The sequence below is a fragment of the Rhinolophus hipposideros genome (genome assembly GCF_964194185.1).
Source record: "Rhinolophus hipposideros genome assembly, chromosome: 2".
NCBI lineage: Eukaryota > Metazoa > Chordata > Mammalia > Chiroptera > Rhinolophidae > Rhinolophus > Rhinolophus hipposideros.
Genome location: NC_138048.1, coordinates 101,174,419 through 101,201,157, shown reverse-complemented (window position 1 = coordinate 101,201,157; position 26,739 = coordinate 101,174,419). Strand labels below are relative to the sequence as shown.

At 39.9% G+C, this 26,739-nt stretch overlaps 2 protein-coding genes across 16 annotated transcripts in view; one reads left to right on the top strand and one right to left on the bottom strand.

Moving 5' to 3' along the window:
* ITSN1 (intersectin 1) overlaps positions 1 to 16,314 on the bottom strand; it is a 179,492-nt gene extending 163,178 nt beyond the window's left edge. For 10 of the 12 annotated variants that reach the window (XM_081070736.1, XM_081070740.1, XM_081070743.1 and 7 more), the window contains exon 1: positions 16,009 to 16,314. Coding sequence is in view for 1 of the 12 variants with exons in the window: in XM_081070741.1 (XP_080926867.1) it covers positions 16,009 to 16,013 (5 nt within the window). In the remaining 11 variants the exon portion in view is untranslated. The remainder of the gene's footprint in view (positions 1 to 16,008) is intronic. The other 2 variants (XM_081070741.1, XM_081070742.1) reach the window with 2 other exon arrangements.
* Positions 16,315 to 16,803: 489 nt separating this feature from the next.
* Positions 16,804 to 26,739, top strand: part of CRYZL1 (crystallin zeta like 1) — a 31,668-nt gene continuing 21,732 nt past the window's right edge. For all 4 annotated transcript variants that reach the window (XM_081079745.1, XM_081079747.1, XM_081079744.1 and 1 more), the window contains exons 1-2: positions 16,804 to 17,007; positions 24,390 to 24,461. In XM_081079745.1, coding sequence (XP_080935871.1) covers positions 16,909 to 17,007; positions 24,390 to 24,461 — 171 coding nt within the window. In that variant the 5' untranslated portion in view covers positions 16,804 to 16,908. The remainder of the gene's footprint in view (positions 17,008 to 24,389; positions 24,462 to 26,739) is intronic.

Below are 26,739 nucleotides of genomic sequence, written 5' to 3'. Positions count from 1 at the left end.
ATGTGAGGTTCTGTTTTATCACCGGGAACATAAGGATATTTACCAGCTATCTCACAGAATTGTGGAAAACAAATGTAGACGGGATCTGTGAAAGCCTCTTGTAAAATCCCTCAGTCATGACAGCTACTCAATAAATAGTCATATGCAAGTGTGGGGTAATGGTTACCGGTCAGATAATACTAGAAGTCATTCTAAGGCATACTTTATTTACATAAGCTCAGCACAACTCTGATTACTTATCTAAAGGTTACTTATCTGATGAACTCAGCTGCATATATGCCAGAATCTAGGCAATACCAGGAGAGCTTCCTGACTAGGAAAATTGGTATCATTCATATAGTTATCAACAAAATCAATTTATTCCTTGGGCTACACCTAACTATAATGCCATTTCTGATAGAGCAGAAGGCTCCAAAAACTACTCCACCACAATTTGTCCAAATGCTTCATTTCTTCAAGGCTAAGAAGGTTCAAAATACAAAATATTAGCATGGATAAGTTTAAGTCACAAGAGGGATGTAAAACGCTTTCCTGTTATCACAGGTTCATGAAAATAACTGTAAACCAGAGGGACCTAGTAAATAGATGGACAGAGGTCGAGTCAAAAGCTTGGGAGGCAGGTGGGAGTCAAAGAGAAAGTGAAAAATAGCTGGGGCAGGAACTTTCACCTCAGCGGCGTCTGTTTGATCTGAAACATGAGCCAGAGACAGATTAGGGGAGGCAGAAAAAAGAGGGCAAAGGACTGAGGGAAATGAAATGTGAAAATAATTGTATGTGACAAAATACCCACATTTTGAGGTGCAGGTGACTAGAGTCAGAAAGCTAAGATATTAGATGGAAGAGAAGAGGAAGAAACTAGAAAGGTCTACAGGGACAAAGCATAAAGCTTTAGACTGTGCGTAAAAGTTTAGATTTTATCAGTGTGGTCCAGGGACCCCCTAGAGTTCTCAAGATGCTTTCAGGAGGTCTGGAAGGTCAAAATTATTATCACAGAAGGACTCAGACATTATTTTCCTTTTTCACTGTGTTTATGTTCACATTGATACAAAAACAATGGTGGGTAAAACTGCTCCAGCTTAGCAGTGGCACCAAACTGTACTAGTGGTCACTGTAATTCTTCACTGCCACACACTCTTATTTTAAAAAAAAAAAAAAAGTTTCACTTCAGAATGGTCTTGATGAGTTATTAAAAATTATTACTTTATTAAGTCTCAGCCCCTGAGTACGTGTGTTTAATATCTGTGTGACTAATAAAGGAAGAAGTCATAAAGCACTTCTATGGCACACCAACTATGACAAATGTCTCGGGGAAATACTTGTGCAAAGGAGTTGCAAGCTGAACTAGCCCCCTTTTTCCACAGAATACAATTTTTATTGGGCAGAATATCATCAAAAAAAAACTATGGTTGTTCAGACTTGAGTGTGTGGCAGGCTGTTTCTCATAAATAAAGTGAGCTTATTGCTTCAAATAAAGCATCCGAGAGTATTTGCTGCTAATGATAAAATTTGAACTTTTGGGTCAAAAGTAGAAATTTGGAAAACTGGTATCTGCCATGGTGAGACAGACTACTTCCCAACATTTAAAGAATTTTCCAAGATAGGTGTTGATGTTTTCCAAGTAGGATTTTGTGATATTATTTAATGAAACGTGTCAACATTTGGAAGATCTACAAACTCAGTGAATCAATATTGTACAGATACCAAAACGTGATGATAACAAAATTCACACAGGAGTAAAACATCCATTCAAATTGCAATAGATTTTGCAATTTGGATCAATAGATTTTATTCAACAAAGTACCATGTTTCCCCAAAAATAAGACCTAGCTGGATAATCAATCAGCTCTAATGCATCTTTTGGAGCAAAAATTAATATAAGACCCAGTCTTATTTTACTGTAAGACTGTGTTTTTACTATAATTATAAGACTATAATATATTACTATAATATAATTATAATGTAATATATTTTATTGTAATATAATATGATATATGATATGATGATATAATATAATACTGGGTCTTATATTAATTTTTGCTCCAAAAAGTCATATTAGAACTGATTTTTGGGGAAACACGGTAGGAAAAGTTCACTAATGTGATTTCAGATTCCACTTTGAAACTAACCCATAGGAAACCACCAGTGTCAAATTTTGGTATAGTATCAAATAATCAGTTGTCTGAAAATGCCATTAAAAGACTCCTGCTTTTTCCAACTACTTATCTGTATAAAGCCAGATTTTCTTCAACTACTTCAACCAAAACAACATTTCACAACAGACTGACTGTAGGAGCAAGATATGAGACTCCAGCTGTTTTCTATGAAGATGGACATTAAAAAGATTCACAAAAATGTGAAACAATGTCACTCTTCTCACTAATTCTTTTGTTTCGTAAAACAGCTTTCATAAAAATGTGTTATTTATGTAAGCATCTAATGGGTTCATTACAGATAGTGTCAATAAATTACTATTTTGTAAACCTCTCAGTTTTAATTTCTATTCTGGCAAATAGATAAAAAATTCACATACAGAAAAGCTCCTTGAGGTCAATAGTCCTTTTAAGAGTATCTATGGGTCCTGATACCAAAGTTTGAAACCCTTGGCCAGAGGAGATGAAACCATAGAGAAAGAGTTTGTTGTCTGGCAGCACCTGAACAAATACACTCCTCGACAAGAATGAGTAGGTAAAACCAAATGAATTAGGGAAGCCAGACCAGTCAGGAAGCCGCAGCCCAGAAGAGCAAATTAGTAGAGCGAAAAATGATGAAGGCTGGACTAATAACGGGGATAGAGAGGAAAGGATGAATTCAAAAGGTATTTCTGAGGCAGAATTGACAGAATCTAGCAACCAACTTCAGAACTGGAGAAGAGTGCAGGCTGCATGGCTACACTGTAACTTCCTGTCCATTTATTCAGCTTACAAGCAGGTACTGAGTCTAGTCTATACAGTCATGCGCCGCTTAATTACAGGGACACTTTCTGAGATATGAGTTGTGTGAATATCAGAGCGCACCTACCCAAACCTAGACGGCATAGCCTACTGCACCCCTCGGCTGTGTGGTACAGCCGTACAGCTCATTGTACCCAGGCTACAGCCTATACAGCCCGTTACTGTACAAAACAACACAAGATTATACCAGCACAAGGGAAAATGATGTGATCAAGAGATGCAGTAACACGAGATGTATGAGGCTGCTGCATACTGGTTTACAGCACTTTTACTAAATAGAAACAATACACACTAAAATAATGATAGTATAGTAAATACATAAATCAGCAACAGTCATTTATTATCAAGCATTACATAATGTACATCATTGTTTGTGCTATACTTTACACATGTGAATCGAAGCACAGGTTTATTTACACCAGCATCCCTATGAACACGTGAGTAATACACTAGGCGACGGGAATTTTTCAGTTCCATTACAATCTCATGGGCCCACTGTCATACATGTGGTTCACTGTTGACCAAAACATCATTATGTGAAGCATGACTGTATATATCTAGATATCTAAATACTCGATAGTCAGGATATGAGTTCAAACAACAGTTCCCTGAAACCAACTGGGTTTCCTACAATTCAATTCAATTCTGACATTAACTATCCGGAGTTAATGCAGACCCCAAAAGTTAAGGGCTCATCCCACTTCAGACACCCTCTACAAGTCTTGAGTATCCCCAAGCTACCAGCACTTCTGCCAGGTAGACTACAAATTCAAGGGGTCCCACAACAGCCCCCGCCCCGCACCCTTGGTTTAAGCACCCATTAGGACATCCACAGAACTCAGGAAAGTGCTATATTAGTGATTATAGTTTTATTATAAAGGATACAACTCAGGAACAACCAAATGGAAGAGATTCACAGGGCAAAGTTCGGGGGAGGCAGGTGCAGAGCTTCCATGCCCTCACATCCTCTGTGGAATATGGTTGCCCACCTTCCCATACGTCTAAGCGTCCACCAAACCAGAAGCTCTCCAAACGTCATCATTCTAGGATTTTTATATGGGGTTTCATCATGTAGGCATGATTGATTAAATCACCGACACTGAACTCAATCTCCAGTCTCTCTTTCCGGGAGGTGGTGGCAGTGTTTGGGGGGAGGGGATGAAGGCTGGAAATCATTTCATTAGCACAAACGCAGGTAAGATCTACAGGGGCTCATTTTGAAAAACAAAAGACACTCCCACCACTCAGGAAATTCCAAGGGACGCAGGACCTGTGTTAGGAACTAGGGACAAACACCAACACTATTTTCTGTTATTATACCACAGAGTAGCTAACATTACTGATATATGCTAGGTACTCAATAAATAATTGCTTAAAGAATGAACAGAAGGGTAAATAATACTATCATTCACCAAAAATGGAAATACAGGCATCGAAAGAGGTTGGTCAGAAGAAAGGTGGTGGGTGGGCTATGTTTTAGACACACTGAATCTGAAATGCCCAAGGAATGTAGCAGGGGTTAGCTAAAGCATTAGAACTCAGAAGAAAGGACCGAGCTCCAAGTATGCAAAGATAACAGGATTTCCTAGAGGTAAAGGTGGAAAAAACACAACCACAAGGCAGAGGAACGTACAAGAGTGTTTCTCAAGAAAGAATGTGCAGAGTGTCACAGAAAAGTCAAGAAACAAATGGATGGAAAATTGTGCACGGGGATCACCAATGGAGGGGCAGAGACAGAAGCTGACTGCCACAGGTGACAGGAACAAAGGCACCCAACATAGACTATTCTTCCAATAAACATGGCTACTAGAGGAGGAAGTGAGAAGCCAACAGTGAGAGGGAGTCCAGCAGCAAGTGAGACAAACCTGAGCAGACATGAAGGAAGAGGACAGAGGAGATAGAAGACGCAGGAGATAGAGAAGGAGCATAAGTCAGAGGAGGGTTTTAGAAGGACACAAACCCTGCCATGCCCCCCCTGGTCTGTACTTAGCTCCCTCTCCAATTTCCTCATGGCGGCCACAAGGGCCTTCCCCTCAGACACACTGTGTTCCTGAATGCCACACGCCCTGCTCGCGTGCTGACCCCTCAGCCTGCAAAACAACTCCTTTCCCTTCCCTGATTAACTCCAATCCATACCTCAGACCCCAAGTAAATGTCACATCTCCCCTGAAACTCTAAAACTAGATTATGTCCTATTGAATACTTTCTTTGTAGCATTTACAACAGGTGGGAATCGTTTATTTATGTGATTGGTGGGGGGTGGCGGAGTGGGGGTGTAATGTCTGTCCCAGTAAAATACTGAGTGAGGACAGGGACCCATCATGACTGTCCTCCTGGCTCCTGCCACAGCACCTGGCACAACAGCAGTCAAGCAGGCCATAGCTGTGGCACCGCTGAAGCGACCGAGCACAAGAAAATGGCAAGTCTCAGAGGAAAAAGAGAAGGATAGCATCTAGCACCAGGGGAAGGAGACACCGGCTTCTTCCTTCTCCCACTGATCTCGAGAAGCAAAGAGTAAGTGTGAACAGGCAGCTGGACAAGGGCTACCTGGAAAGTGGGCGGCAGCCCCACGCAGGAAGCAGAAGCACCCCTCAGAGAGAAGGTCGCGTCTGAGGAAGAGCAGGGAGGCTTGAGAAAAGGGGCAAATTTGGTTCAATGTCTATGAGGGATGGAGAGAAAGCTGAGGAGGGATACTTCGTGGAACACAGCTAAACAGGTGAGGACAAAAGCCCACATTTGTATGGTTTTCTTCAGCTGACTTTTAGCAGCACAAATACAGGAAGCAGAATAGTTGAGTTGGTCTAACGATGAAGGTCTGCGGGGTAAAAATGACAGGACAACAGAGCAAGGAAGTAGCTGAAATTACCTACTCTGAGGTCCCAGCTGCATATGGAAGGAAATGAAAGTAGGAGGAAACTGATCATCTGAAATAAAAGGAAGAAGATCCAGGAACTAGAGCTTCTGATTGGAATTATTATAATCAGAAAGTGTAAAATAAATTATGCTGCAAATATGTAATTTAAAAACAGTACAACATATTTTTCATGATATCATAAGCTCTCACCACTTACTGTTATCAGTCTCTTAGAACAAACAAACAAAAAAAATCAAAAATAGCCCCATGCCCTTCTGAAAAAGGTCAAGTCGCTATCTTTCCTGGAATCAAATTTAAAAAATGCAGATGGCTGAAGAAAGGATATCCCTTTTCAGCTCCAACTTTTCCATAGTATATGCATGTTTTTCCAGCAGTTCCGGAACCTTAAGTTAAAAAGCCTCCCAACTATGAGCCAAGAGAGAATACTGACAGACTGTTAGGCACTGAAAAAATCTATAATTATAGAAGTAGTCAAACTGGTGAAAATAATGTCCACAAATCTAACCAGATTAGATTTGGGAGATGAGTCTCCCACACTGAACTCCCTCTAGAGAAATCACAGAATAGTAAAATATATTTCGTTTTAAAATGAATGAGAAACAACATGAATGCTGTGGGCATATAGGGCATTTATATTTAAAAAGAAAACTTTATTGAGAAGAAAGTTCATACATACTTTTGGTTACTTTGATGTCTTTGTATTGTTTTATTAAAGGCTCTCATTAAAAAAAAAAGTCACCATCAGTCCCTTTCCAAAAGATCACTGTAAATGATGAGTGTGTTGGACATGTGTTTGTCCTGCCCAGCCTTCTATCTTCTTGTAATTGACCCCACTTTCCCTCCTGTTAATTTCAGAAGTTTAGGTACTGACCTCCCCAACTGGTACAAAAGGTGGACCCAAAGGGCCAGGACAGCCAATAAGAGTTCTGCATTCCCTGGCCATGGTGATTGGTTCAGGCATGTGACCAAGTCAGGCCAATCAGAACCGTTGGACTTAACGAGCATATGAATCAACACATTTCCATTTTTTCTTAAGGCACTTTTTGCTTCTTCCACTTGCAAATGAAAAGGCTCAGGCAAATACAATTATGAATGAGGAAAATTGTAGCAATGAACTTTGTCCTCTATACAATTCTTTCCTTCTCTTCCTGTCACTTTTTTCCCCTCTCCCCACCCAACTCCATAGGATAGTGGATTGCTTAAATTTAGCACTGAGTTTTTATGACATTGTCATGAGACAGCAAACTAATCTAAGAATAACCCTCACCCCAGGTAAATTACGTTGTAATTCAACTCCTTGATATTTAGAAATTAAAATTAAGAGTCTGGTTTCAGTGGCTTGAACAAAACACACTTGAACAGACCTCAAACTCACCTCCTACATGACACACACAACACTGTATGCTGTAAATATCTCTAGTACCATTTTTTGCATGAGGTCAAAATGTTATGACATTTGGTAGTAAATTCAAAATCTCTTCCTTCCTGTTTTCCCACAGCTAGAGATGTGAACTGATTTAATAGAGGTCAGAGGCTGCATCCACATTTGCAAAATGGCCTTGTCAACAAAATTGTGATTACCTGAATCACATTACATGTGTGTACCTCTGGTTTTCTTGCTATCTTTAACTTGTGATGTTGTTATATGGAGAAAATAATACATTCACAACTTCCTCAGATAATAGTCAAGGAATGTAAGAGACATGGTAGTATTACAAAAAAGAATATGGTGCTGAGAATGAGAACACTGAGGTTACAGTAACAGAAACCAACCTCAGCTGGCTCAAACTAAAAGGGGAAAGTCGGGGTAATGTTAAGAATATTGGTTTCACAGAAGTCAGGAACAGGAATGCAACCAGCCCAAGAAAAGACTAGAAAAGGTTTAAAGCTATCAGGGACTCACGTTGTGTTTTCTCTGTGTTTCTCTAGATACTCGCTTTATTTTTTCCATCAATAAATGACCTTTCTCTGACCCTGGACATAGCAGCAAAACAGAACTGCCTTTAAATCCCATCCCATGAGCATACCACGGCCAAAGCCCTCTCTCGGGCCCATTTCAAATTTGCAAGAAAGGGACACTGATTGGGCCAGCTTGGGTCAAGTCTCCAAAACTGGTTCAATCCTCTGTGTCTTCTGTGGGAAGGAAGAAGTTAGTGGGGAGTGAATGTGTAGGTTAAAGGATGGTTCTGGAATTTGTACTGCGTCAGACAACATTGCACAGGCCCAGCTTTGTACTTTGCTTTTCTCATCATCAACATACGAACTGGTCACCAAAGTCCATTTTACACTTTTGCTAAGTCTAGAGTTTAACAGTACTTAAGAGAATTAAGTTGAATTTAAGAGATGAGAGGGTAATGAGCATTCACTGTTTTAGAAGTTCATGTAAATAAAGATACACAAGGTAAAAAACAAATTATAAATTCTAGAAATACAAATTGTCTTTTACAAGTATGATGGTCTACATGAAAAAACCCAAGAGAAATGAAAATGCTTAGAGGGCTGAGATTGTGTCTTGATACCAGTCTGGACACCTAGAACAATGCCAGGCACGAAGCACGCGCTCAGACAGTTACTGACCCCCGATCAAACTCTAAACTGCCCAACCATAGACCCTTACAATGAGTTACAGGTGTGTTCAAGGTACTGCTGCCCTCAGCTTTGGGGGATGATGCTTGCCATTAGCACTAATTACCAGGACTTAAGTGGGACTAATATTACATGGTATTAAAATGTTGAGAGGTATTCAATAAACAACCAAAACACTACTTACTGGAACGAAGAATTCTAGCAAGGGGGCTGGTTACCAAGTAAAACTGCATAAGGCCAATTACCATTTAATAGGTGTTCAGACTCATTGGTAAGGTAAAACAAGCAAAACTGGCTAAGACTTTTTGCAGTGGTCTTACCCAATGTTGGTAAGGGACCTGGAACTGGGTACACACTGCCAGGGGAGCACACTGGAGGGCCTGGTGCTCTAAGGTCTTGGGGATATGTTCCAACCTAGGAACTGAAAAAGACAGGCTACAAAAGTCTGTGTACCTGAGGTTATACACTGACAAGGCAACAAAGACTGAATTTAGCTCTCAGGTGTGCTCTGTTTGAACCCCAGCGTGTAGATAAAAATTGTGACCCACATAACAATCGGGAGATTTCCCATTAAATCCATATGCCTGTATTTCCAGCTTCTCTGGAGGAACTAGCAAGTGTAGGACCCCCAGAATGCAGCCCAGGCTGCCCCATCTATGGGACCATCTTCGGTGCCCAGAGTCCCTCAGGTGCCTTTGTCTCCCCGACTGCGCAGCCTCACACACCCAGCCTGCTAAGTAACTTGAGTAAGAACAGACCCTCACAGAGTAGGGACAGTCATTATCGACGGACAATAAGATTCTGGGTATGCTTTTGTCTTTCCTTATCTATATTTTCAAAAGTGTTCTTCAATAAACATGTATTGCTTTTGTAGTAAAAAAAAAAAAAAACCAAAACGTGATTTTCTAAAACAACCAAATCACAACGGCAATAGCACTTCATCTAAGGAGACCAAAAAAACTAACGATAACAGATAATGACTATGGTTTAAAACTAATTGAACTAAAGAAGTAATGTAAGGTTACAATTACTGCAGTATTGCCCTCCCCTGGATACTAATTAAAACAGAGTGATCTTTTTAAACAAAGGCAAATCATGGGACTCCCCTGCTTACAACTCACATTATCGTCCTACTTCCACTTTATTCCACTGACTGAATAAAATCCAAACCAGCCCGTCTCCCTTAGTCCTCACCTGTCTCTCCCATGCCCACCACACTTGGGCAACTCTGGCCTCCAAACAATTGGGTCCTCAAACCCTAATCTATTCCACACGCCAACAAATAACAGCCAAATAACAACAAATAACAGTACACAGTGCCCACTGTGGACCAGGCACTGTTCTAGGTCCTAAGGATACACTCAGGTAGGAAATGGCGCAGACAAAGCTCCCTGCTGTCACGACACTAACATTCCAGTAACCCCTGTACCGAGTTCTCTTCCTCCTCAATCTCTCTAATCACTTAAAGAATATTGAAACAATTGCAATGACTATCTCTGAGAAGGTCTGAAAGGCAGCAGTACTACCCAAGAAAATGTATTACCATTTACTGAGTTTATTTAACATTAATTATTTATAATAAACATTAATTTTTATTTATTAGTGAGGAAGAGAGAAGAAATAAAGGAGGGCTTTACTCATTGAAACTTGCTCCACACCAGGAATGGCACTATCTTGGGGGGTCAATTTTTCAGTACTAGCTATAAAGCTTTTATATATCAGTACTCAAAAAATGTAATACTCTAGTTCTGCAAGAATGGAGCAGTTGAGTTTGAAATAATTCCAGAAATTGAATAATTACTTGCCTTAAAAATCTATTACCTTAAGTTTATAGCAGGAATGAATTGATTTTTACAAAACACTGAATCCACAATGAACAGACTCATTATAGATAATGCACAGGAATGGTGTGTGTGTATGTGTTTATACAATGGTTTATGATACAACACACTGCCCTTGTTAGAACAATAAAACTGCTCAGGAAATTTGTCTCAGAGGTTAAAACATGGCATTAAAAGTCAGTCAACTTTGTGCATTTCCATGAGGTGTATCCATGTCTTGCAAATGCACACCACCAGCCACCAGAAGGACTCGCAAACAAACTGCAGGGATGAACGAAACCAATACTGACAGAGAAACAAGTCCAAATGCTCACCAAAGCAAGAGGGGATCAAAAGCACTACCTTCCTTTAGGAGAGGATGTTTAATTTTAACCACCAAGGACAAAAAAAACTTTGACCAACTGCTATGACCTTGTTATTTTCACATTCAGGTTCAGCTGAATCCAAAACTCGGTCACATCCCTCAGTCCAATTCCGGCCTCTACCACTCAATGAAGAGTGAGATGTAATCAGTACCATTCCCACACCACCGTGGTGAAGCCCTGCTCCGCACAGCAGTGAGCACCTTCCAAAGGAGGCGCAGCACAACTACCTCACTAGGCAGCAGAGACAAACTGGGGCCAGCGAGCTGAAGCCAAAACAATCTCACTGATGCTCTCTCCGCACAATCAGTTTAGCAGGCAAGCTACCAATCTTAATTCTACTAGAGAAAGGTTAAAAGAGCATTAGTGAATTCAAATGGATTAATTTGCTTGAAACGCACCTTGTTAGAGGACTACACACATCAGCAACAAAACTTGAATGATATCCTACCCTCACACTTAGTGATAGATGTTTTGTTGTTTGATGGTTTCCTAGTGGGTCTGTGACACCTCTCTACCGTGAGGCTTTTGCGTGCCTGATGTGAACTTCCACAGGCCAGATCACACCTCCAAACTGGCCAACATGGAAATGTGTGGACAGCCTCCCACTGGCTCTCTAATCTCACTTCTGTATATAGTCTTATGTTTCCAAGGTAAGTCCACACCACATATGAACTGCCTTTCCTAATTTCACTAGTCTTCTCTATGACTTTAATCCTGTTTTCCATGCAGGGGCACTTTAGGAAAACCACAAAAGTAAAGGGTAACAGGCTGCTTTGCAAGATGAATGCTGATAGCAGACAAAGCCTATTTGGCAGCTAACTTATGAGCTAACTCCTCAATGACAGGGATTCTAATTTGTGCCCCACCTAATTTATAAATTAACACATATCAGGGAATCTCTAGGTTATTCCAAAACAGAAATCAGGAATGTAAAAAGAACCCCAATGCCTATCACACATGCCCAGGAAATAGGCAGTTCAGCACTGTGGCCAAGTGTTCTGGGCCCTACAGATACAAATCTTACTTGCTGGCTCTCTGAGATACTTAACTGCAGGTACGTCCATTTCCAAGGCATGGTCATCTAAAGCATGAGAAGTTTATAAAGATCAAGCGACTTAATACTTATAAAATGCTGCAAAAAGACTTGATAAACATGAGCTATCACTATCACAGGTGTAAGCATTTTCTGACTTTCCATCCCACACTACTCAACAGGTTACACTGACATCCGATTCTTCTTCCTAAAAATAATTCACGAGGTTTGTCACTTGTTAAGTCATTCCAAAAAAAGGAAGGAAGGGAAACCGAACTCTCATACAACATGGTAAGGGTACAAATTGCTACAACTTTTCTAAATGGTAAATTGGAAATATGTATCAAAAAACCTTAAAACTTAGCATGTACTTTGATCCCGAAAATCCACCTCTGGAAACTTATCCTAAGGAAAAGATTCTCACAAGCAGATACACAGATGTATGTAGGAGGACAGTCACTGCAGAGTTACTAATAGTGGGGAGGGGGAGAGAAACTAATGTCTAATGAAATAAATTAGCTACATTATCATAGATCCATAAAATGGAATGTTATTGTTACTAAACTATTATAACTGATAATACAGGCATGGAATAATTCATAAGATGTAAAAGAAAAAAAGGTTACAAAGCAATCATATATATAATAGAATCTCTTGTTACCAAAAATTGTTTATGAATAGCCACATGCACACATAAATAGTGTTTGGAGAGATACGTACTCAGACAATAAACTTATGAGTATTGTATAGTTTTCTCCTTTTTACTTTTCTGTATTTCAGTCTTTCTACCATGAACATGCAGTTCTTTACAATATAAGGGATATTAGCTAATCATGATAAACTGATTATCAGTTTGGTTCTGAAATGTACAATTAAGCTGAAAGTGATGACAATATTTATCTTTATTTAGAAAAAACTTATAGTTATGTAACATTTGTTGGTTTACTAAATACTTTTAATGTTCAGCCTAGTCATCCAATCAATTCCTTTAGTACCAAGAAATTTGCGAGACTTCTTTTTTAAGCAATGGATTTCTACTTACTACCATAAAGTGCCTTAGTACAAAAATTAATACATGAGTTTTATATGTTTCCATATACCCCAATTCTTTATCATTACTGTAACTACCATTGATTAAATAAACATGTCTCAAGAACTTATGTAAGCACTTAGAAGTATTTACACTTTATCTATTATTATTATTATTATTCCCATTTTCAGCTGAGAAAACTGAAGTGTTGAGAAGTTAGGTGATTAAATCAAAAGCCCAGACCATGTGTGATCAAACCCAGTATGCTCTAGGGATTAACTATCCAGCACCCTCAACTATACAATAGAATCTGTAATTTATGGGGTCCTATGCTGGATTATGAAAGAAGGGAATGAAGGTCAGATTTTATTAGAATAAAAAGTGAAATTGGAAAACATACCTATATCTTTTGGAAACCAATTTTAATAGCATTATGTTAGGCTTATCATAGTTTAAAAAATGGTATTTTGATATAGTGGTAACATAATAGTTTACCACTACATTGTGTTTTAAATTTACATTTTGAATCTCTAAAGCAAATATTTTGCTAGGTGCCTTCTTTCCAGCTTATCAGTTTGAGCATTCTATGCTTGAGAAAGGTTCTCCCCTTTCAGAACCAACCAAACTTACCAAAATGACTGGGATACAGTACTTATTAGCTCCTACCTTCTAAAATTAATGACTATTAAGTGATAAAAATGATTTTTCAAGTATAGGTTTTAAAATATGGCCTTGCTGCAATGTAGTTCACTCATAAATATTTAATCGAGTTCCTCCAGATGATGAACCAAAGTCTCTGCCCTTCTGAAATGTTTATAATAGGTATATAACTTATCTGAGGGTCACAGTCAGTTTTTATCAGCAGCAAAAGGTATAAAACATTCTGTTACTTGAAAAACTTGCTATCTACCTCAAGAGATGGTCTTAGAAGACAGTCAGTGAGAAGGAAGCACAACACCAGTGGTTCTCCAGCTTTACTGAACAGGAGAAACTCCTGGAAAACTTGTTGAAAATACTGATTCCAGGCTCCCACCTCCAGGAGTCTGATTTGGAGGGGATGTGACAAAAAAAAACCAAAAACAATAACAACAAAAAACACACACATATTTTCAACAAAAACCTCAGTTAATGCTGCTGTAAGTGATCTGAAGTCCAGGCTTTGAGAAAACCACCAGTGCCTGGAGCCATTAAGAAAGGAATGCTCTACTGCAGTGGAATTTGAACTGAGTAATAAACCCAACCCTCATGTAATTAATCAAGCCTCTGCAATTCACAAATCTAGCAAATTAAAAAGATGAGTTAGAGTAATTTACCAGCATTTCCTCGTTAACCTCTTATGGAAGATTTGAATTTGCCTCAATCTAGGGATATGGGGAAAAGATGAGCTTAAGCAGACTTCTACTACCAATATTAGAGATAAGCATTTAAAGAAAAAGGAAATTACTAGTCAAGTGCAAAAAAAAAAAATGCTAAGAGGGACAAACATTTCACGGAACTAACTTGCTATTCATTTTATGCCCTATTTCACAATCTTAGTATCTGAACAATCCAGGATTCCAAAGTACATCAAAAATTTGTTCATTTCCTCTCTTACTTGGGTAGAATAATAATAGAATTTTGTGAAGGTACCGTGTGCCTCAGCAATTTCAATAGATACATTCTTAGATTTAAAAATGCTTGTAAAAAAATATGTTCTAACAGAAACTCCTTAACTGAAGCTACGTAAAGGAGTTTTAAATAGTTATCATGTCATCACTAGTGTCCCTATTTCTCAATTTAGATTACTTAAAAAGTTCCTGGGTTCTTTACAAACCTCCCACAGAAAGAATTCAGTATCAAAACTATTTTTTCAGTTATAAGCAAACACACATCAAAGCAATATAAATGTTTCAAGTAACCCATTAAAAAGAATTAAAAGAGAAACATAGTACTTTATTCTCAGATAATTGACAGGTGGAAATCATAACTTGGAGGGTTGTTTAAGCTTCTGTACCTTAAGTCATCAAATTAACAAAGGTATGCCAACAAATACATTCCTCCTATTTCAGAGGTTAAAAGGAGCACTACACAAACCAACTGGTCTGCTGGGTCCTGGCCCCCATCCTGCCCACTACAGAATCCATGCAATCTCTGAGCCTGTACTTCAACGGTCCAAAGAGGTTAGTAAAACTGTCTCCTCGTTGACAGAATTGAGATTTTTCAGATGCATTTGTTTCTATGGTATTTGGGTGTTTTTTTTTATCTATACTTTCTATTGTTCTCGTTTTTATTATTCGTACCCTTTGACCACGCAAATAGCAAGAGCAGGACGCCAGCCGATAATCATAAAGAAACGCGTCTGCCCAGGGTCTGCATGTATTTGAAATTTCAGGCCGGTGCTGCCTTCACAATAGCACTGATGATCCGCAAAGTTGTAAAGGAAACTTTCATAGTAAGAGGCTATCAAAACATCTCGATCGCCTCCAACTCAACTGAGAAGCCGCTAGTCTATTTCTTCAAAAGCAAAATCTGCTTCGGTCTGAATCACAACAAAAGATGCCCATAGGAAATGGAATCCACGAAGTTGCTGGCTAATCCAAAGGCAAACGTTAAGTAAAGGAAGGCGCAACCCATTCCTTGTCGGTTTCCTTTTCCTGGGGATTCTGATTGCATTTCCTCGTTCAAGCAAGAAGAGACCGCAGTGGTGCCTTGGGTGCACACCAGAAACCCGTGCCTGCGCGTGAAGCAGGGAAGGAGGGCGCTCCCACTCAAAGGAGAGCCGCCGTCTGTTAAGTACCGCCAGTCGGCCCGGCAGGGCGACTTAGGGCCACGCGGCATTGACTGCCCTTCCCTGACAAGGGCTGTGCAGGCACACGGGCAAGCAAGGAGCTGCGCCGGGGGCGCGCGGCGCGCGGGCTCCGACCCCCGGAGGCTGGCGGGGAGGCGAGGCTTGGCCAGCGCGCCTCGCTCCGGCGGCGGAGGGCGGCGAGGTCAGCCCTGTGAGGACCGACCGCCCCCACGGCCCCCCGGGGACGGAGAGACCCGCTCCGCCGCCAGCGCCGCGGACGCCCATTCAACCCGAGCCCGTGCCGCGGCCGCCACCTCCTCAGCCCGCCACGGCTCCCCGGCCTCCCGGCGCCGGCCAGCGGGCCACCGCACCGCCGCCCCCGGGAGGATGGGGAAGGACGAAGCGGAGGGGCCGCCGGGGCCGCGCCTCCCCGGCACGCGGCGAAGGGCGAAGGGCGGCCCTCGGGACCGGCGCCCCGGGCGGCCATCGGGCCGACCCCCGCAAGGACCCCCGCCCCCGCCTCCCGGGTCCAGGCCGCCGCCGAGCGGCCAGCTCCTCACCTCATCTCCAGGCGGGTCTGCGCTGCCGCCCCAGGGACAAATCAGTGCAGCTCACTCGCCGTGGGGAAGGACGCAGGAGCCGCAGCCCCGCACACCATCCCCGCCCGCCCGCTTCTCCGTGCGTCCCGGAGTCCGCTCGGGATGCTCCCTCGCGAGCCGCCGTACTACGGAGCAACCAAGCTGCGCTCCCTCCCCTCTCCTCCGCTTTTCTCTACCTCCTTCGCTCCCTCCCTCGCTCCCTCGCTCCCGCCTATCTCCTCATCTCCCTCGGCTGCCTGCCCCTCCCCTATGCGCCCCTCCATCTCCGCCCACAGGTGGGTGGGGACAAACAGCCTGCCAATCGGAAGAAGAGGCAGGCACCTCCTCACCGCCCCCCTCTAGCTCCGCCCACCGCAGAAACGAATGAAGAGGATGGAGTGACAGCCAAGTAAACCAATCGCAAGCTCAAAGGGGGCAGGCATAGCATTATCCTTCCCCGCCCACCTTCCAGAAGGCGTAACCAGATGCTTCCGGTCTGGGGTCTCCCTGACCAGGCGTATGGAGATTTTGTTCCACGATTTCAGTGCATCTGTTGCCATGCGAGACGCTAGTTACAGCTAATCTAGTTACGGAAGACTTTAAAGGCGAGAATAACGTGGAGGCCAAGAGGGAGGCGGGACACAGCCCTAGTAAGGTGGTAGGGTAAACGGTTAGAATGAGAAGGGGTGTGACCTTTAATTGAAATTTGCATAAAACGGAACCCATCCAGGTGACTACAACTTCACGCATTTATTGGTAGCCCCTGAGAGGGGCCTCGCTTCTCCTTGGAGCAAATCATGTCGGGAGATGTAGTTCGGAGTTCAGTTACTGTGGCGTTCTCTACAGCCTCCGGGAGTCTGGGAGTGACGAGCGGCCTGACCAATGGGAGCAGCGCCTGGGCCAGCGGGGGCGGGCTCTCTGCAGAAGGACTCGAAGGTGGCGGTGGCCAAGGCGCAGGCCGTTAGGGCCTCTCGAAGGCAGGTGAGCCCTGGGAAACGCGTCGTGTGTCTTGGGAAACAGGGCTTTGGAGGAAAGATCGAGAGACGTCCCGCGGAACCATCCAGCCCTGCGGCGGGTGATGGTTCGCGTTGCACCCCAGATCCCCTCGGGCCCAGGCCTAGCTTAGCTAAGGGCGCAGAGGGGCGGGTAAGACTTGATTTGACTGACGATTTCCTGGTCCTTATAGGTTTTGACTGTAAGTTTTATCCCAGTTTGCATCTCCCTTTACCTTTAATGGAGGCAAAAGTCTGGAAGTTCCCTTCCACTGAATCTCCCAGGTTGGATTTACCCCCACCTGCTTCTTTCTGTTTGTTTCTATAATTTGTGTTTCTTTCTCTTTCTCACTTACTACTCTGCAACCGCTTTCTCCTTCACTTTCCTTTTTTGGTGATCAGTTACCAAAATAAAGCAAGAGTGTTCGCATTTATGTGGCTTATAGGGCCAGGTTTGCCCTTTTAAGCTAAACAGCTGATGATACTCGAGCAATGCGTAAGAATCACCCCAGAATGTGTTGTAGTGCAGATGCCGATTTTGTCGGTTGCGGGGAGACTGAGAATCTGCGTTTCTGACAAGCTCCCAGGTGCTGCTGGTCCACCTTAGGAGCAGCAAGCTTCTACATCAACTCTGTCCAAAACAAATACAATGGCAATTTACATAATTGAAAATTTCCTGGCAGCCACATCAAAAAACATGAAACACGTGAAATCAATTTTAATAATGAGTTTCGTTTAATCTGGTATATCCAAGATGTTATTTCAACATACAATCAGATATTTTTAAATTGAGATATTACTTTTTTTCTTATTGTCTTCGAAATCTGATGTATATTTTACATTTACAGCACATCTTAAATCTGGCTAGACACAGTTCAAGTGCTCCTTAGCCACCTGTGGCTTATTGGACAGCGCAGATTCAGATGATATGGTTGCCCACTGCAGAAACTAAAAGGTGTTACAGCTAAAAGGGTTTGCATGTGACCATGTAACCAAACCCTCTGCTGCTCTTTGAGATGGGCTTCGGAACTACCTTAGAGGTTCTCTGCCCAATTTGCAGAAATAAGAGTGAAAATAGCCAACACTTACTGAATGCTTATTTTGTGCCAGGTGTTGTACTGAGTGCTTTGCATGCATTCTTTAATCCTTACAGCATCCCTTTGAGGTAACTACTACTATTATCTCTGTTTTATAAATATGAAATCTAAGGCCTAGAAGATTAGAATTAAATAGCCCAAAGTCATATAGCTAGCAAGAAGGTGAATCAGGATTCAAACTTGGGTCAGTTATGACTTCTAAATCCTATCTGTCGACCACTGCAATGTATAATTATTATCTTTTATCACTAATTTCACCTCATTGATGTGTCTGCTCCAGTTTCTGACAGGGGATGAAATGTTCAGATTTGAAACAGAGAGGGTTCCCCATACAAGGTCCTGTCAGGTGCAGTGAAATATTTTGATAGTTTTACAACTGTCAGTTCCGTGCATTCAAAATCAAAGTTCTGAATTGAAAAAAAGTGTTCAAACCATCGAGATATTTAGGCCTCTGGACCAGTATTATACCCTGGGCAGTAATGTGTCTTGATTCATTTGTGTACCTCCCTAAAGATGGAAAAACTAAGGAATTCTTAAAGTGTTTCACTATGGAATCACAGTGTTTTTTGTTTTTGTTTTTAGTGAAATGTATTTTTAATTGATAAAAATGAATGTTTTCTTGCTCTTGTGAATTTGACATAGAATATTTCAAGGACAACTTTATTCGTGATTTTTCTAGACCTGTTGAACAGTAGTACCTGGAACTAAGGAGAGGTTTTGTGAGTAGAAGAGTGAAAATACACATATCCACACTGCTAAAATATAGTATTTTGCAAAATAATTTTCTTCTGGTTTTATACTTTATAATAAATATGCCATTGTAAATTATTTTCTCTTGATTATGAATTTATTAGCAAATATTTAATCAAAATTACAATTTCTATTATATTTTGCATCTGAAGCAAGAAATGGTTTCTTTAAGATCCTATAGCAAATTGGAAAATTAAGCATTTACAAACTGCAATGATGATAGTCAGTGGAGAAGATTGGTTAAATCAATTGGAGAGGAGGGAAAGTGTAAAGATTTGAAGATCCTTCAGTTGCTTATTTCCCTCATCACCACCTGCATTTTTCCCAGTGTCACATCATTAAGCCAACATAAAGAGAATACTTTCATCACACCATTGGTTCCATTGTTCCCCAGTAGTACAATATGGGAAAATATGGTGCTGATTCAGAAATATAAATGTTCAGAAAGTTACGTTTCTATTGTTTTGGATCTTAACTACATTAAATAGCCCTACATTGAATAGTAACTGGACCAAAGATGTCCAATCTTTGACATAATGGCCATCCCACTTCCCCAACCTAACCACTACCCACCCCCTAGAGGTACTACAGGGGAGTGCCTTCAGTAAGAACCCTAAGTAAAAAGGTATTTTATAAATCAATAAATAATAACTGTTAAGCTCTCCTGGAGGCAGGAGAGTTAATCAAAAATTTGAGATTCTAAAAGTTATTGTTGGGAGCCACTGTTCTAGACAGACTCATGTTGCATACCACTTGACGCATAGATATACAACTTGACGTTTCCAAGCAAATGCTGTTCTTTGAAGGTTTTTTTTTTGCTTCTGCTTAAAGCCTATATAAAAAAGAAAAAACTATTTCCTAGTTCTTTACCTACCTTTAGATCTCAGGTTATGTGAGATGTAAAGATTATGTCACACATGTAAAAATTCAATCGAGTACATCTTGATAATGTTCATAGAAATTTAGATTGTCATAATTAGATGAGACTTGAATATGGTCATCTCAACTCCCTCCCCCCTCAACTGATGCTTGAATCCCGTTTATGATGCCACTGTAAGGGTGTATCCAGATAGGAACCGTGCAACTTCATGCATTTTCTGAAGTTTAAATTATATACCTAAAATGCGAAAGTAAGGCTTCTTATAACACAATATTAGCTAGAAATGCTTCCTAGCATCTAGCCAGGTGTGAGCCACTATCACAGTGTCTCCTGTACCCATCTTGTAACAGGCACAGGAGAGCAGTGCAGGTGTATGTAGCAAAACACCTGTGTACTCATTGCTTGTGCATGGTGTCATTAGCGTGGACAGATTTCTAGACACTGTTGCCTACACAGTGTAGACATGTCCTCCAACTGTTAAAACCATGCATTCAGCTCCCTCTTTTAAGAAGCAGAACTGGCCTATCTAGTTAGGACTACCATTTTCCACAGCCTGCAAAGTATGGTATTTTGTCATGCAAGGTGGCATGCAATGTCTCTGGACCCGCTCTCCACATAAGAACGCAAGATATGGTGAGACCAAAAAGGAACACCCAGGGAGCCATAGATAGGGGTCATACCACTATCCTCCACGCCTCTCTGCAATCCGCGCTTGCTAGCTCAGCCACCATCTTGCTAGCCCTCCCATTTTCTGCTAGTGTAACCACAGCAGTTATATTAGTGGCCATTGGCTCACTGGTTACAGCTGATGGCCAACTAGCCACAGCTGATGGCCATCCAGTCACAGTTGATAGCCATTTACTACCTGGGCCAGCACCTTTCCACGTGAGGCTGAGAGCCTGGAGACTGCACTCCTGGCTCTGTCCCCACATATTTAAACCACACCTCCATCTAGTTACTTTAATTTATTGACCATATTTTTTAACCAAACATTTGGGCACTTGACATGCTTCTTTATCTGATATGTGGTTAAATATGAAAACTCTCACAGATTGGTAAACAGTTAAAACTTAATATTATCTCTTCAACATAACTGAAGATTTATCCCTAACAATCCAGCTAGTATCATAATGCTATGTAATAGTCCTGGCATGATGATGAGCATATGGGGCCACTTTTCAGAGTTGACTCCATCTGTTTTTTTTGTTTTCTGGGTTTTTTTGGTAGCCTAGTTGCTTGACAATATCTATGCTTTTCTTAAAATAAAAATGAGGGTGGGTTAGAAATGTTACAACTGAATCCTGAACCTGAAGTGGCCACAATATTGCAAAGTTTTTGGTGGGGAATGATAGAAATTTGAGCATACCAGTATAAAGGTTTGGATTTTCAGGAATTAAGTTGTCCACAGAGTAACAGATGGATTGGATGATGGAAAGAAATGAAGCCATTCAACAGCCTGTGGCCCTAGTTCAGGACTGAGGTATTACAATGTTAGTGCCTCACTTGTGCTAATATCCATCAAAACCAAAAAAGAGCAGGTAAGCCAGAACATCAAAAGAAAAAAGGAAGCTTTATGGTCAATAACTTCATACAAAGGAAGGAATTATGATAGACTAAGATATTCTTGATGACTGAAGATTGGTACAGCAAAATCTTATTTTGGGGAAAGATGCGTCCAGTTTTATGTCTCTTGAATTTGAGGTTGATCTGATATGAACACTTTTGATCTGGAAATGTAGCTGAAGAATGATATGTAGAGGCTTTATTTATACTTATTAATAGATGAGCTCCTTGGGGGATTATATGCAGCAGCAGAAAAGCAAGCGGAGTTCGTGTTGCCGTGTAACAAAGATGAAGCCATTGGAAATTTCTTCCTATTGATTTTTTAGAAATCTCTTAAAAGATCAGTACTTTTATTAACTACTTTCTTGAAGTGTTATATATAGCAAGTGTTCAATGTACACAGAGTCCTCTGCTTTGTACCAAAAATTATTTAAAATAGGTGTCATAATTTTTTTTCCTCCAGATTTTTAAATATATTTAATGTGTGACCATTATAAAAATATAAAGTATTACAAACATAGTCTGCAATTTGTGAACTTATATCAAAATGTATTTAAAATCTGTGTGCATGGAAAAATATAAAATCTTTATGCTTTTTATAGGGCACAATAGCCTACATTTTTAAACAGGTTTGTTATCATTTAAAAGTTTTATATAGCACTTCTTTGATAAAGGAAAGTTTACAGTAAAATACATAATTTTGAAGTTACATGACATTCATTCTTGGAAATGGCATAAGTGTTACATATTTTAATTCACATTTTCATTTTATAAGGTGTTGTTAAGTTATTTCCTGTGTGCAAGTATCTTTACATTCAATAAAAGTTTTATTAAGTGATGGACTAAGTGTTCCATTTAATGTAGACCTGTGCGTAAGGGACTCTTTGGACCTTGAATACTATCCATTCTACCATCTTCTTAGTGTCAAGAACTCAGTATTCCTTTTTTGGGTTTGTGAAACATAATTTTTCCTTAATTTTCTTGCCAGTTTTGTAAAAACACTTCTCTGCATTTTGTAATTTTGAGAATGTTTTTGTTTCTACATGGTTCTTTATTGTACCAACTAAACATTTTTTTTCCTACCAGCCAGGCCAATTTTAACCTAAAATTTGGAGGAACCATTTAGAACAACCTGACTAGAAATAGTGGCATTATTATGTATATAATATTTGCTTTAGTGCATATCTTCCCGGGTCTTTGAAATTGGGGTGCATACAATGTGAGGTCCATGTGACTGCTAATCTGGTAGATGACACATATGTTTTAAGATGCAGTGGGCAGAGAAAACAGTGGCTTCCAGAACTACAAAAGGAGGTGCTTTGAAATCAAGGTGGTGCTGAGATAATGTTCCATTTCTCAAAAAGTCAACTCTTATAAGTCTCTGGGTAGGAGCAGAGATTTATTTATTTAATAATAAAGGGTATCGATTCTTCTAAGCACTAACACTAGTTAGTAAGTGAATTAAGGCAACATTTTGTTAGCGTATAATGATATCTAGATGCATGGAACAGATGGGGTAAATTGAGTGTCACTGGGGGAGATTTCAGAGAGGGAGTAGGATTGAGCTTTATTCGCAGAATCAGTAGAGTAAGTACAGTTTAGTCTCTGAGAATAAGCAATGCCTGGAAGCCCTGAGATGGGAAACCATATGGTGTGAAGTCATAATGACTAGGTCAGACAGAAGGTATGTGTTGGAAAAATGAGGGAGTAAGGTAGACTAGGGGCAGTGGACAATGCATTTCAGACAGCCTTGAAAGCTAGCCGGAAGAGGATAGATTTAATGTCACAGGAAATAACATGTATCTGTGCTTAGGTTCTTCCCCTCTATAGTGGAATGGATAAATTGTAATTTATTCATACAATGGAGTACTAAATAACAATGAGAATGAATGAACTGCAACTACCAGCAACAACATGGGTGAAACAAACATAATATTGAGACAAAGAAAACAGGCATAAAAGAGTATGATTTCATTTATATAAAGTCCAAACAGACAAAACTAATCTGTGCTGTTAAAACTTGGGATATTGAGTATTCTTAGGAGGGGGATGGGATGTACTGACCAGAAGGGGAACAAAAGAGTTTTTGGAGTTCTAGCTATGCGTTTTCTGCTGTGACATAGCCATATTCACTTTGTAAAATTCAGCAAACTACACATTGTAGGATCTGTGCACTTTTTTATGTGTATTTTATTCTTTTATAAAATTTACATTTAAAAAATAGTCCTGCCATACAATTACTGTAAAAATTAAAGAAACACCTGGAATCCTTAGAGATGCTTCAACAAATCCACAGAATACAAGTTAAATGGTTATAAACTGTTACAGAAGAATTAGGGGCATAATTTCAGTGTCTTAAATAGTCCACTTTTTCCTTTTGAAAGGTTTTGTATAAGACTTTGAAAGCCTTTTAAATGACACCTTTGGTGATTAAAATTGAACTCTCTGGCCCTCCTCAGTTTTTTTTCCTTTCAAGTATGTCTAATAGTTTTTCTTGAACAGCGAAGTGAAATTAAGTACGTGCTCACTTTTGTGTGACAGGTTGAACTTATGAGATCACTTAGAGAACCTTTACCTAAATTTATTTGTTTAAAGACTACATTTATAGTTGTCAATTTATCCTTTGCCAGCACTAATTTTTTTTAAAGATTTTATTGGGGAAGGGGAACAGGACTTTATTGGGGAACAGTGTGTACTTCCAGGACTTTTTTCCAAGTCAAGTTGTCCTTTCAATATTAGTTGTGGAGGGTGCTGTTCAGCTTCAAGTTGTCCTTTCAGTCTTAGTTGTGGAGGGCGCAGCTCAGCTCCAGGTCCAGTTGCCATTACTAGTTGCAGGGGGTGCAGCCCACCATCCCTTGCGGGAGTCAAGGAATTGAACTGGCAACCTTGTGGTTGAGAGCCCACTGGCCCATGTGGGAATCGAATCGGCAGCCTTTGGAGTTAGGAGCATGGAACTCTAATCACCTGAGCCACCGGGCCATCCCCCTGCCAGCACTATTTTTCAATTTTTGCTTTCATTTGATCCAGAAGACATTTTGTTGGTTTGTTTATTTCATGCATATTTTTCTTTTTTTTTTTTAGGTGACTATGAAAGGCTTATATTTTCAACAGAGTTCTACAAATGAAGAAATAACATTTGTATTTCAAGAAAGGGTAAGAAAAATTGTTTAATCATTAAATAGAACAAGAAAAGTATATTTCCCCGAGTTTAAATGATCTGTTAGAAGTTACTTTGAGTGGAACTTAAATGAAACTCTACAAATGACTTTCCTTTAATCTTATATAACAGCAGTGGTCCATTTGTAATACAATTATATTTTTGAGAGAGTTGCTACAAAAGAGTTTTTAGTTCCTCAGTGTGGTATATAAATAATAGGAAAACAGAACAAACTTAGTAGTCATATGTTGCAAAATTGAATACCACAACAAAGTGACTTTCCAGATTATAGCCATATTTCTGAAAATTCTTAAATTGTGAAATGAAAAAGGTAGAAAAGCACTGTTTTCCACACAAATTTTTGAGCTTTGCAAAGTTACCTTATTCACTAAGCTTTAAATGTTTACTAGCTTTTTATTACTTTAAGCATAGTAAGAGAATTTTCAAATATTTGTGATTGTTTGAAAGGTTTGAGGCAAGCCAAAATCATTCCACTGTAAATTTAGGTGCTATTTATATTTCATAGTTGTATATTTCTTAGTAGTAATAAGAACTTCTGGATCATGGCCACAATCCAGTTTTTCTCCGTTATCTTTCACTAACTCAAGAATCAGTTAGGTCAGGAGTCTAAATCTCAGACAGCTTGTCTTCTCCCATTAAGTCAAGATGAAAGTCTAAGAGGTTCTATTGGCTCAGAAAGAATAGTCTCCAGAGTCACACAACAATGAGTAAAATCCACAAATTCATTGACATTATTGAATATCCTCATAATATCACCAAATATTAGTAGATCTGAGATTTAAAAAGAGATACTCCCAGAATATTGTTATCTTTCACTAACTCAAGAATCAGTTAGGTCAGGAGTCTAAATCTCAGACAGCTTGTCTTCTCCCATTAAGTCAAGATGAAAGTCTAAGAGGTTCTATTGGCTCAGAAAGAATAGTCTCCAGGGTCACACAACAATGAGTAAAATCCACAAATTCATTGACATTATTGAATATCCTCATAATATCACCAAATATTAGTAGATCTGAGATTTAAAAAGAGATACTCCCAGAATATTGTTTTCATGTCAAACATGGTGATCCGATTAATAGGCCATAGGAGGGGCTATGCAAGTAGCTATTTTTAGCTAGCTTTTGGATCTAATTTGGGGGCATATTTATCTGGAGGTAAAGAGAGTATTTTAATTATTGGTGTCGTGATATGGCTATTGAGAGGAAGTGATATTATATTTAATAGTACAGGTGGCTGACATTGAGTGCCTGAGTGAAATATTTTTTTGCCTTTGAAGTTATATCTAGCTGTGGAATAGGAAGAGTAATTAAATTTCATTAAATTTATATTTTGACCCCATAATTCCATGGGGCATGCTGAAATGTTAAGTGACAGATGTTAAGTAAGGTAATGTTAAATAAGAGATAAACAAGTAGACTAAAGAACTTCATTTATGGCATTAGGAAATTCCAAAAAATCAGTAAAGGCTACGTGTTATGTGTAAATGTATATAGATATCCCTGTAAGTGTACAGGTTAGATGCTTTGAGAGTATTTAGATTGAAATGCAGTACAGTGTTTGTTGTTCTACTTTGTTATCCTAACTTTATTGTGTGCACAGATACGGAGGGTGCCAAAAAAATGTATACACATTTTAAGAAAGGAAAAAACTGTATTAAAATTGTAATACATAATATAAACTGATAACAAAAGATGAATACAAGTCATGTGTATACATTTTTTTGGCACCTGCAGTATATCCATGTCAGTATCTGAGGACATTTTCAAAATACGTACCCTAAGGCTTTTAAAAAAGTTTACCCCAAAATTTCTTTTCTTTTTTTCTTTTTTTTTATATTTTATTTTTATTTTTTTAAAGATTTTATTGGGGAAGGGGAACAGGATTTTATTGGGGAACAGTGTTCACTTCCAGGATTTTTTTCCAGGTCAAGTTGTTGTCCTTTCAGTCTTAGTTGTGGTGGGCGCAGCCCACCATCCCTTGCAGGAGTCAAACCGGCAACCTTGTGGTTGAGAGCCCACTGGCCCATGTGGGAATCGAACCGGCAGCCTTCGGAGTTAGGAGCATGGAGCTCTAACTGCCTGAGCCACCGGGCCGGCCCCAATTTCTTTTATTTTTGATAGTATACTATTGGATCATTACTTATAGCTTTTTCAATTAAGTTAGCTATAAGGATTGGGGTCTGTTTAATTTTGTTCAATTATGTATGAAAATTTTCACAACACAAAGGCATGTTGTCAAAGAAATGTGTGATGTTTT